Source organism: Arvicola amphibius, chromosome 3 (assembly GCF_903992535.2).
Source record: "Arvicola amphibius chromosome 3, mArvAmp1.2, whole genome shotgun sequence".
NCBI classification, from domain to species: domain Eukaryota; kingdom Metazoa; phylum Chordata; class Mammalia; order Rodentia; family Cricetidae; genus Arvicola; species Arvicola amphibius.
This window is the reverse complement of record NC_052049.1, coordinates 155,893,521-155,905,909: the sequence shown is the minus strand read 5'-3', so window position 1 is coordinate 155,905,909 and position 12,389 is coordinate 155,893,521. Positions and strand designations below refer to the sequence as shown.

The window sequence follows — 12,389 nt, the reverse complement described above, 5'->3', positions numbered from 1 at the left end:
AAGAAAAAAACAAGACAAAGTTTGACACGAGAAAGTTCATATTTTCGTGTTGTTCACTAGCCTGTCGTCACACTAGGCCATTTTATCTTAATAGTGCCATGAAACAGGTGCTACTATTTTCCATTTTCATAGATGGGGAAACTGAAGCACTGATTCCTACAACTAGCAAGTGGCAGAGCTGAGACCTGAGAAATGGTAGTGAGGCTTGAGTAGTCATACAGGGCCTTTACTATGCCTAACTGCTGCCAATCTGCATGAATGGTAGAGGTGAGCATCATTTAGCTCCTTGCTAGTTTTTACAAGGCTCTGGAATGCCAAGTAACCATCATAATCTTTGTCCCGTGGATGCTTGAAGGGCAGACTGGAAGCAAGGATAGAACCAGCATGCATATCCATCCACCTCTTCATCCATCCACCCAAGCACCACCCATCTATACATCCATACACCTATGCATCATCTAGCCATCTACCTACCTGTCCACTCACTCAAACACCATCCAGTTATCCATCCATGCACCCCTACATCATCTATCCATCTGCCTGTTTTTCCACCTACCTAAGTATCTTCCATCCATCTACCCATGAACCATCCATCCATGCATGCATCCACCTGTGCATCCAACACATGGGAAACACATATGTGAAGATACAGGTACATGATGTATCTTAGGAACTGCAGAATATCAGAGGGAGGACAAGCTTCATGGAAGGGAGCAAAGGCTCACTAATAAGTAACCTCAATGGCATATAAACAAATAGGAAATTGAAAACAAGAGGAGGGGAGTTGGTGAAGAAACGTTCCAAGTGAAGTCGAGAGGCTTAACCATGCCAGAGGAAGACAAGGAAAGAAGAGCTGATTTAAGAGCAGTAGAATATGTTTGATGCCAAAGAAAAGAAGCTCTTTTGCAATCTATTAAACTCAACTGTAACCATGCGATAGGGCTCTTCATCAGAGATTGGAGGCATATTTATTTAATGAGTGTCACAACAATTCATCAGTAAGCCCTACAGTGTAAGACTTAGAGAGACCTATTAGTCTATTACACAATGAAACTCGGTTGTCAATCACTTAGGGACCCTCAATCACAGCCTTCCAAAGCATGTTTGGTGATCCATATCTGATTCTATGGATCATGTCTATGTTGGGCTACCCTCCATTCCCACAGCTACGAGGAAGGGAATATTGGCCCTGGTGGGTGAGTGTAACATCCCACGGAATGGCAGAAAGGATCCTGGGGTCTGGTCAGCCTACCTGTAGTGTCAACATGAGCTTAAAGGATGAAAAAGTGCAGAACAAACAGCATGCCATACTGTTTATGTTACGATGATACATGTATCATCTGGAAAATGTACAGTCTTTGCACAGTCAAAATATGCATGGCACAGTCACGCTAAGAATTAATAGGTCCAGGCAGGTTTATCTCTCTGGAGCTAGAAAACACTAGCTAGCGTGCACATTATATATAGAAGCAATTATTTATGTGAAGGGAAAAGAAGCACCTAAAGGAACTGTAGTTAATTAGCTAATGGATTTTATTTTATGCATTTGAGTGTTTTGCTGTCATGTATTAATGCCCATCATGCGTGTGTCTGGAAACGGCATCGGATTCCCCGGAACTGGAGTCATGGATGGCTGTGAGCCACCATGGGAGAGCCCAGGATTGAACCAAGATCCTCTGCAAGAGCAACAAGTGCTCTTAACTGCTCAACTGTCTCTCCAGGTCATCTAGAGAATTTTGAAATCTACTTATGGGGCTAAAGCAAACAAGTGCGAAAGGAACATGAATAGCACTCAGCTGTACTCGTGTGTGAGAAAGAGATGCACCATGTGTTCTTTTCAGTTCTCAGTTAGTAAATCTAGATGCCAAGACACAGCAAGATGAACAAAGAGGCTGCCTCTGTTCCGTCCTCCAGTCATCCAGAGCCAGTGTCCCCTGGTCCCACTCTAGCCCAGAACTGCGACAAGGAAGTAGAGGCTGTGGCCACAGCCTCCACAGCGGAGGCTCCCGCTCATGCCTGAGGCTTGAGAACCAACTCTCTACTTCAAGAACTCCCCTAATACAACTTCTGCGGTCTAGGGCCTAAGCAATAATTGGCTGTAATTTATCTGGTTGTGGTGGTGTAAGCCTTTAACCCTGGAACTCTGGAGGTGGAGGCAGGTGGATCTCTGCAAGTTCAGAGCCAGCCTGGTGTATAAAGTGAGGAGTTCCAGGCCAGCCAGGACTAAACAGAGAGGCCCTGTTTCAAAAACACAAGACAAATAAATAATAAAATGATAATAATAAAAGTGTAATAATTTTTAAACCATTATGCTTGTAATATGCATGTGGGGACATGTATTAGAGTCAGAGGATAACTGTGGGGGTCAGCTCTATCCTTCCACCATTTGGGTTCTAGGGATCAAACTCAGGTCATTAGACTTGGGAGCAAGCACCTCTACCTACTGAGCCATCTTATGGCCCACCTTTCCTTTTTCTTAAAGCCAAATAAAACAATTATCTGGGTTAATTATCGATAATTATCTCGATAATTATCTGGGTTCCTAGTATAGGGTGGGAGTTGCCGGGAGATCACATTGTCATCTAGAACTCTTTCAAGCTTAAACTAACACTGGTAATTTGCCCTCCCCCCAAACTGAATATAAATGCTCTCTCTCTCTCTCTCTTTCTCTCATCATTATGTGTGTGTACGTGGACACATGTGCAGAGGTCAAAGGACCACTCTGGGGAATCAGTTCTCTTCATCTTCTTGGGGCTTGAACCCGGATTCTTAGGATTGCTTGGCAAGGGCTTTTACCAGTGGAGCTATCTTGCTGGCCCTTTACTCTCTCCTTACTATCTCTAAGCCTGTCCTGCTCTGTGGTTAAAAGGAGCCTGAATGGGCACTGCCCATGGGAATGCATTCTGAGCACCAAGCTTTACCCTCGAGCCTGTACATTATCCTCAGCACTTGGCACAGAGCTGGCGCCCAGTGGCACTCCATGAAGATCTGTGGGCTGATTAAATAACTCGAAAGCAACAACCTGGAAGTAGGCTGCTGCCTCTCCAGTTCCCCAGGGCATCATTTCTACTACTCGGAGAACAACTCTCCACAGAGCACTCTGGTTGCCTTTTCCCTTGAAGACAGTGACCAAAAGGGAGCACCTGGGAGGAGGCTCAAGCTATCTCTCCACCAGGAAATGGTTGCCTCATCCCCAAGTATCTGCTAGATCTGTTAGGGAGAAGTGAGAGTCACCAAGCAAACTTGACTTTGAGTGTAAAATTAAGTTCTAAGACATACTGAGTATGGCAGCAGATCAGGAGCAGACAGAGGACTGGGCAGGAGCTGAGGTGCTGAGAACTTAAATGCAAGAGACCTCTCTCTTTAACCCTAGTTTTCAGATGGAGAAACCGCTTCTAAACTCACACAGGTGACATAAAACCTGGCTGTGGGTTGAAGCTGTGGCTTAGTGGCAGGGTGCTTGCCTAGCATACTCAACATCTCAGGGCTTAAAATAGCAGGCTTCCGTTGTCAAGAGTCTCTGTGGCTTGATTGTTCCCACCAAAACTCACACTGACATTTCATCTTCATTGGGAGGTGTCAAGAAGTAGGACTTTTAGGAGGTGGTGGGTCGTGGCTGGATTACTGGGTTATACTAAGAGTGACTTGACTTTGTTGTTAAAACCATTTTGGCTGTGCAGCTTGCATTTTCCTTCTCTCCAGAAAGCCTAGCATTGTCTCAGGACCCTGTAGTGAGTACCTACCAGCAAGGAGGGTGGACCATCCTGATCTTGAACTTCCCAGAAGTCAGAAACCTGAGTGACCATGTCTCCTCTTTTCCTTATAGAGCCTTCAATCTTAAATATTTTATAATAAGTAACAGAGAACCCAAGAATGAAGGGAGGAACTTAAATAGATGAACCGATGGCCCTGTGTAGTAGTATCAAAAGCAGCTGCCCACTACCCTGATGCCCCGCGTATGCATCTTTGCCTTACACCTGCCCTACTTGGGTGGTATTGTTTCTGGTTGATTTTGGTCAGCTTGACAGAAGCTCAAGTTATCTGGGAAGAAGAACCTCAGTTGAGAAAATGCTTCTATTCAGGTTGCCTGTAGGCAAGTTTGAGCAAGCCAGGACTAGGGAGTCAGCGTCATTACTCCAAGGTTTATGCTTCAGTTCTTGCCTCCAGGTTCCTGTCCTTCTTGCATTCCTGCCTCTTTGATGCCCCTCAGGGGTGGACTGTTACCAGGAAGTATAAGGTGAAATAAATTTTTTCTTCCCTAAGTTTCTTTTGTTTGGCCATGGTATTTTGTCATAGCAACAGAAGCCATTACTGAGACAAGACCCTCTTCTCAACCATCCCCACCAACAGCATATGAGCAAAGACCCCTCTCTGTGGATGAGCACTGCCAAGTGCTTCTTGTCATCAGCTCTTCTTCACCTATGCACCTGTGGGATGAATCCCTTCTTCTTTTTAACCCAACTTTAGGGGATCAAACTCAGGTTATCAGGCTTGCACACCGAGTACTTTTTCGGGCTGAGTCAGCTCACGGGCCCAATAGCTGAAGCTTTTGCTTATTTTGGTTTCTTTTCTTTTCTTTTCTTTTCTTTTCCTTTCTTTCTTTCTTTCTTTCTTTCTTTCTTTCTTTCTTTCTTTCTTTCTTTCTCTCTTTTTTTTTTTTGCAACAACCAGTTCTCCAGTTTTCTGAAAACACTGACTAGGTGTCCAACAATTCAATCCTGACACTGGCCTGCCTTGACTTGGTGCCATTTCCCATGAGTCACAGGGCTCTGTCTCACAAAACTGTGCTCCTTCTGGCACCCAGTTCAGAGGTTTGAGCCACCTGGACTTGTAACAGACCAGTTACAAACTGGAGGTCCCCATGACCTCATCCCCACATTTGATAGCTACCTAGAGGAATTTGTGGAACTTCCAAGATCATTATTACTGGTCTATTATGAAAGCTACACTTAGGAATTGTCAAATGGAAAAAAAAAAAGTCCAGGGCAAGGCACAGGGCATAGGACAAACAGAGCCCCAACGCCCTTTCAGGCACCCTACCCTCCAGAAACTCCAGGTGCTCAGCAACTCCAGAGCTCACCAAATTCTGTGTTTAAGGAAGAGCCTGTCAGAATTTAATCTCCAGCCCCAGCCCCCTGCAGGTAGGTGGGCGAGGTTAGAAATTCCAACTAACCGTCTAATCTGAGAATTAGGTACCTCTCAGGGCTCCACCCTGAGGCTATCTAGAGTTCCAGGTCAAAACAAACTCATTAGCTTAAACTATTAGCTTCAGCGATTATCAAAGGGGCTCATTATGAATAACAAAAGACACTTCCTGCCACTTTGGAAACTCTTATTTAAGCAGCAGGGGACCACAGTCACCTTCCGGAGAAGCTGCACGCTTCTCTGATCTCGGCGACAAAGGAGCTCGTCTCAGGGGTCTGTAAACCTCGGTCTCAGTCTGGCCACACTTTCTCACGTTGGTCCCGGCCTCCACACCTGCGCCCTTCACGGAACAGAAGCATCTCACAGCTGATTAAACCTTTCCTCAGGACTCCTATTTTTAGACATGAGCCTCAGGGATGTTCTGCGTCAGTCCTCTCATTAAAATGTTGCCTGAGGAGGAAGTGGCAGTCAATTTTCACAGGCCGGTGTCTTCGAAGGCAGGGAAGACAGCAGCAATTGCATTCCCAGCAAGAGTCTTGGTGATTGGAGCTTAAATGAACAAACTGTTACATAAGCTTTCAAGAACTTAGAAACAGGACAGACAAGCAAAAGAATTTTTGATTATTAAATATATCTAATAAAGGATTTCTGTTCTAAGAGGTACAGAGTTGAGCAACACTGACAGGCACAGAAGCATCATCACATTTATGTCTAAAATTGACCATAGATCAATAGTTAGAGTGCTTCAAAACAAAGCAAATCCAATGGAAAAGAAACGAAAAAAAAAAAATCCGTAAACATGCCATCTGAGAAGAGGAAACCCAAAAGATTCACAATCTTATCAAAAGATGCTGAAAATTTCTAATTATTAGAAAAACACAAGCTACTGACAAGCTGGACAGAGGTAAGAACAGGCAAAGTTGGGGCTTGAAGAGATGGTTTAGTGGTTAAGAGCACCTGCCACTCTTGCAGAGGAAAGGAATTTGGCTCCCAGCACTCACATCAGATGGCTCACAACTTCCAGTGACTTCATCTCTCCAGAGGATATGATGCCCTCTCTGGCCTCCACAGTCACAAACACACGTGATTGTACATGCACAAATACATGAAAATTAAAACATCTTTTTTAAAGAAGAAGAAGAGGTAAAGATACAGAGATTAACCCTCTGCCTGGATGTTGTCTGAGGAGCAAAGTAGTAGGCTTTAAGCCGTCAGGAAGACAGCTAGCAATCCTTTGCCAAAGGAAGAACCAAGCAGACACATTGTGACCAGTAACTTTGCACTGGGATGTGGAAATCCTCACAGTGGCATCTGCTGAATTTGTGAATCAGGGGACTGGTTAGAGACCATCTCCAAATCTACCAGAGTCTGATGTAAGAGGTCACCATGCACCATGACACACAGGGACACTGCACATACAGAGTGAGGTGGGAGAATCATAAATGCAAGGTTACTGTGGTGGTTTGAACAAGAATAGCCCCCACAGGCTCTTTGGCTTGAATACTTGGTCCCCAGCTGGTGGAATTGTTTGGGAAGGGTTAGAAGGTGTGGCCTTATTGGAGGAGATGTATCATTAGGGGAGGGCTCTAAGGCTTCAAAAGACACACACCATTCTCAGTGTGCCCCTCTCTGTCTGCCTCCTATGTGTAGATGGAGATGTGAGCTCTCAGTTGTTGCTAACACCTTTGCTCTGCCATTATGGACTCTAACCCTCTGAAACTGTAAGTCCAATTAAATGCTTTCCTTAGTGAGTAGCCTTGGTCATGGTATTTTGTCACAGCAATAGAAAAGTAACTAAGACAGGAATCGGCATTTGTGAGGTGGAGGCAGGAGGACCAGAGGTTCGCGGGACATCCTGTACCACACAGTAAGTTAGAGGCCAGTTTAGGCAATGTGAGATCTTAAAAAGAAAATTATGCTGAAAGGAACAATCTAGACAATAGTATTTAGAAAAGATGGTGGAGGGGCAGCTGGTAGTAGTCTGTGCTAGGCTGTCAGACCCAACTAGCCTGGCAGATGCCATGTTTTTCTTCTTTCCAAACCCTAAGGTAAAGGAACTAAGCTTTAGTGAGCATTCACTGTGCAAGGGGCTAGGAGTTTTTCATGGCACCATGTGCTGTTTACAGGCTGGGGGTTAGCACCCCTCTTCCCCAGTTAAGGAACACGAGGCTCAGAAATAACCAGGACGAAAGGAAGAAACGAGGAATATTCCCAAGTAACTGAGCCTCCCTTGCAATCTTTTTCTGCCTTCCTTCTTCTAGTTTCTAAAGAATTAAAAAAAAATCAGTACTGTGCTTTCGGACTGCTGAGCTATTTTATACAATAGCTTGGTGTGTCTTCCTCTTATACCTCGGGGGACACCAGTCCTTCCACTAGGATAGACAGCTATACCACCTGGCTGCTTCTGTCATCCCCCCTCCCAGTTTCTGCCTAGCAGCAGGGCCCAAGGGGGTCTTCAAGCTCCTCCTGGTCCTTTGTAGTCATCAGAGTAGTTCTCTTGGGAGTGTGGTAGATCTTGAGACTACAAACTATCTCCAAGGCTCCTACTCTAATTTCTGAGGCTTTAGGGAATTGGAGATACTCCTTTACAGCTGTTCACGCTGATGGGGTCTCCAAGTATCCCAGAATCAAGACATAGCAGGTGGCTGGGGGGTTTTATAACAGAAGAGCAATAAACTCCTCAGGCTAATATGTGCAAATGCTCTGTAAGATCAGAAGACTGCAGAGCCCCGCCACGTGCTGCATGCTGCGATAGCTCGCGTTCATGCAGGCCAATCCGTGCGATTTAAACTCACCCACAACTCATTCCACAGATAAATTCTGATGGCAGCTATGGACTTTGTCTTCCCCTTTCCTCCCACTCTTGACACGGGTCAGTGTAGCTTCCTCTTCCCAGTCCAATTATTTTGAGGGAAATTTGTAAGAAGATGAGCTCCAACTTACAGCACATTGTTGTGGCCTCACCTAGCAGCAGAGTTCCTGAGGTCTTAGAGAGGGACCCGTGTTTACTAAGGAGTATTTCCAAAACGGAGGGGAAAAGAGCGTTAGAAAGAGGAAATGCTGCAAAGTGGTGGTTTATACACGAAATCAAAACAAACTCCTACAGTGTTTATCCTACCCTTCTGGGGGAAGGAGAGACGTGAGCTAGTTAACAATCCCATTATGTAAATGTTTGTAAGGCCATACTGCTTACAGAGCTTCAAGCAGGCCTAGCAGTGGAAAAAAAGAGGGCTGAGAGACCACAGAGCTCTTGAGACCTACGATTCTTCTTCTTGTCAGCTGCTGCTGAACAGGGCCTTCCTCCATCAGCTCGGGAGGCTTGGAGGCCTAGAACGCCCTTGCTTTAGAACCTCTAAAGCAGCATTCGCTGGGAGGGAGCACTCCCCTTCTCTGACCTCTGAGCTGTTCCTGTACACAGCGGGTAGTCTGCCTTGGGAACCTTCCTTTCCCTTCCACGCCCTCTGATTTCACAGAGTTCTGGGTACCCACCCTGTTATCTCTCTTGCAAAGCTCTTATGTTTTTGTGGTGTTTGTTCTCATCTCACCCCCCCACCCCGCCCACGCAACCTCGCAGAATCGTTTACTCTAGGAATTCACACCAGGTTGATCGTGAGTGGTGGATCGATTAGTTTTTACATCTCGGGTATGTTTATTTGTTTTTCGCCCCTTCTCAACAAGCAACGCACATTTCTGACAAAGTATTGGGAAGTGAGGACTAAACATGACCGTTTGTTTGTTTGTTTGTTTTACCAGACAGGGTTTTGTTTCAGCTATCGAGCCTGTCCTGGAACTAGCTCTTGTAGACCAGGCTGGCCTCGAACTCACAGGAATCCACCTGCCTCTGCCTCCGGAGTGTTGGGATTAAAGGCGTGCGCCACCATGGCCCCCGCATTAAATTTGAACATTTTAAGATCTCTCTCTTCCTCCTCCCCTTTGAGACAGAATCTCATATTTCCTAGTCTGGCTGTCTAGTCAGCACACCTGGCCCTCCGGCCTCCCCAGCATCCCCGAGGCTTGGCCCGCAGAGCCAGTTTGCGCAATGCTATGGACTGCACAGGGCCTGTGGAATTCTAAGGAAACACTCTAAAAATCCAGCTGCACCCCCAGATCCCTTATCCCTCAAGCTGGGCTCTTCTAGAATCTCTACAGTCAAGAGGGTTTTATTGAACCCTTGAAATCCAGATTCTCCGCATTTGTGTTTTCTCTGATATTTCTTTTTCCTCGAACCTGCGTGGCAGTGTCTGGGAGTAGCAAGAACAAATGTGGAGATCATATTGTGTGCACACAGTACTTTGAGGTAAATATTTTTCTTTCCATTTCATAGAAGACTCGACCACTGAGGCCTAATAAATAACTTACATAGGGTTACACTGGAAATCTACCTAAGAAGGTGAGTTTGTAGCGCTCAGACTTCAGGGCCAATTGGGTGTGGTGTCCATCTGCCCTCTCCCCCTTGGGGCCCTGGTGACCTGAATAAATTTTTTTTTTACCCGATTTCCCTTTCAGTAAAGTGTGGATGAGACGTTCTTTGAATGATCGAGCAGATGGAGATGTGGAGGAGACAGATCGGTCTCCAGCCCTCAATAACTTCCAGTGTCCCTACCTACCCCCCGCCCTCCCCCTGCTAAATCACTCCGTAGGCAGGATCCCTCTTTTAATGCTTAGTTCACTGTGGGTCCCCAAAAACATCAGTTTAAGACTATCATACAAGGGACGCGGTCTGCATCGACGCGGCACACTGGCCTGAGTCAAATTCCACTTGCTCATCTGTGAATCCTTTCTCTGCCAGGGTACTAGGGAGTTCTCCAACCCCTCCCTCTGGGCCTGGGGCTCCTAACCCGGTAACCTTCTTCTTACCATGGCATCATAGCGCAGGGTGTTCATGAAGTGTGACACTTCAAGACCTTTGTAAACGGTGAACCAAATGGTGCCTTGGTACTGGTCGCCGGCATCCAGAAGCAGCACGTTGGGTTCCTCCTTGCGGATCTGCTGCACCTTGGTGTAGAGCCTCGCCACGCCGCCCACGCACTGGCTGGCGTTGAGGCACTTGGTGGAGTCCTCGCTGGTCTGCTCCAGCCGGCTGTGCACGTCGTTGGTGTGCAGGATCGTGAGCTCCCAGGCTCTGGCTGCCGGCCACAGCAACAGCAGCGCGCTCAGAGCGATGAGTAGCCACTTGGGCGGCGGAGTGGCCGCCGGAGCAGCCGCTGGACGCATGGCTGTCTAGAACGCCTTGAGTTGGTGGACTGGCCCGGAGCCGGACGAGCTCCGGCTACCCCAGCCTCCCCTGGGCGGCGGGGAGGAATAGGGAGAGGCGGGGCCGGACGCGCCTCCTCCAGCCCAAGGCCCTCCTGCTGGCAGGCGCACTCCGGGAGTCACCCGATCCGACCCTGGCACCCCAGGCACTCGGGAGCGGCTGGCCTGGCACACGCAGCCGGCAGGAACAGAGAGGAGGTTGTTCGCGCGGTGAGCGGGCACCTCCGGGAGCCGGGGTTCCGTAGACCCCAGCGGCGTTAGCAGCTGCAGGAGCTGCCTCACCGATTTTCACCTTAGAGGACACCGATTTCTCTAAAAGAGTGTACTGCTTGTGTGGCGCTGTGGCTTGCTGCCGAAAGAGAAGAGAGATGGGATGGGAGAGAGAGGAGTCCAGAGCTCACCCGGGAGGAGCGCTCCGCAGTTACCGCGGTGGGACCAGGACACAGCGAGGGCCGAGATGCTATGTAGGTTTGAGGAGGCAACTACTCCACGTTGCTCAGATCTGGAATCTCAGAAGTCAAGCAAGCTTTTACCCACAGTGAAAACCTTAGCGATAAAACCCCTGCGGTGGCGGTTCATGGCCAGCTCTGAAAGCTAACGCGGATCTTAGGGTCTAAACCCTTGACAGTTAAGCGCCTTGCTGCTCCGTGCTTTTCCAGTCTTCTTTCCTCTCTGTCATAACTTTTGAGGTTTTTAGTATATGCTGTGGTGTGTGTGTGTGTGATTGCAAAGCTTTTTAGCAGTAATAGTGGCAATCCATATTTGTTATTAATAAATCGTCATCATTAAATGTAAATCGCTACACGAATTTCCACATCTAACGGATTAACTCTTGCGTTTGAATGAAATATAATCAATAAACTAGCAGCTTTGGGAAAGGAAAGAGAATTAGTTTGGTTCTCATGTGTTCTACACATTATGTAGACGATATTTAATCTCCACACATGTCCAGAATGCACCAGGCCAATCTTGTTTTACAGAGAGAGAGAGAGAGAGAGAGAGAGAGAGAGAGAGAGAGAGAGAGAGAGAGAGAGAGAGAGAGAGAGAGAGAGAGAGAGAGAGAGAGAGAGAGAGAGAGAGAGAGACTGGGGCATGCCCCTAATCCTAGGACTCAGGAGGCTGAGTCAGGAGAGCTGAAAGTCCATGAACAGTCTGGGCTGCATAGCAAGATCCTATCTCACCCACCACTAAGTTGTTTTTCAATTGCAGTACGATATACATCATATAAATATACATGACATGCATTATCATTTACTATCTTAAGCATACAGTTTTAGTGGCATTAAGGATATTCACCACCATTCATTTCCCAGAGCTTTTTCATCTTCCTGAGATGGCATTCTAAAGTCATTAAACAGTGATTTCCACCTTGCATGGCAGTCAACACCTGTAATTACAGTACTTGGGAGTCCCAAGTAGGAAAACCGTCTGGGCCACACATAGTGAGTTCTTGGGCTGTTAGTGAAGCCCTGTCTCAAAAAAATCCAAACATACAAACAAACAAAAACGACTCTCTATTTCCTTCCTTTTCAACTCCTTCCCCCCCAAACCAGCGTTCTATTACCAGTTTGTATGGATTCGATCATTCTAAGCACCTTCCATTTGTCCCTTTTTTCTTCCGACTGGTTTGCTTCAGTTGGCCTAATGTCTTCAAGACTCAGCACGTCAGCAAATCCTTCCTTTCAGAAGCCGAGTAGTGTTTTACTCTAGGTGTGTATTTGAACACTCACGTTCATAGCAGCTTACTCATAAGAGGTGAAAGCAGAAACAGTCAAGGGTCCATGGCTGATGAAATGGCCTTGAGGCCAGTCAACTAAAAAGCAGCCAAGTTGGGAGATGAGAGAGGGGCCTGCTATGTTGCCCATTCTCTCATGCAATGGACAGATTCTGCACATCCTCCACTACCTTTCCACTTTCTTTCATCTGTTTTAAACGATAGTTACCTTGAGGCATGTGTAATATCTCATCGTGGTTTCTATTTGCATTCCCCA

General features: G+C 46.8%; 1 protein-coding gene across 1 annotated transcript in view; it reads right to left on the bottom strand.

The window, feature by feature from the left end:
• The window catches only part of Nt5e (5'-nucleotidase ecto), a 47,891-nt gene extending 37,463 nt beyond the window's left edge, over nucleotides 1–10,428 (bottom strand). Inside the window, exon 1 of the mRNA XM_038322414.1 lies at nucleotides 10,003–10,428. Coding sequence (XP_038178342.1) covers nucleotides 10,003–10,359 — 357 coding nt within the window. The 5' untranslated portion in view covers nucleotides 10,360–10,428. The remainder of the gene's footprint in view (nucleotides 1–10,002) is intronic.
• Nucleotides 10,429–12,389: the final 1,961 nt, after the last annotated feature.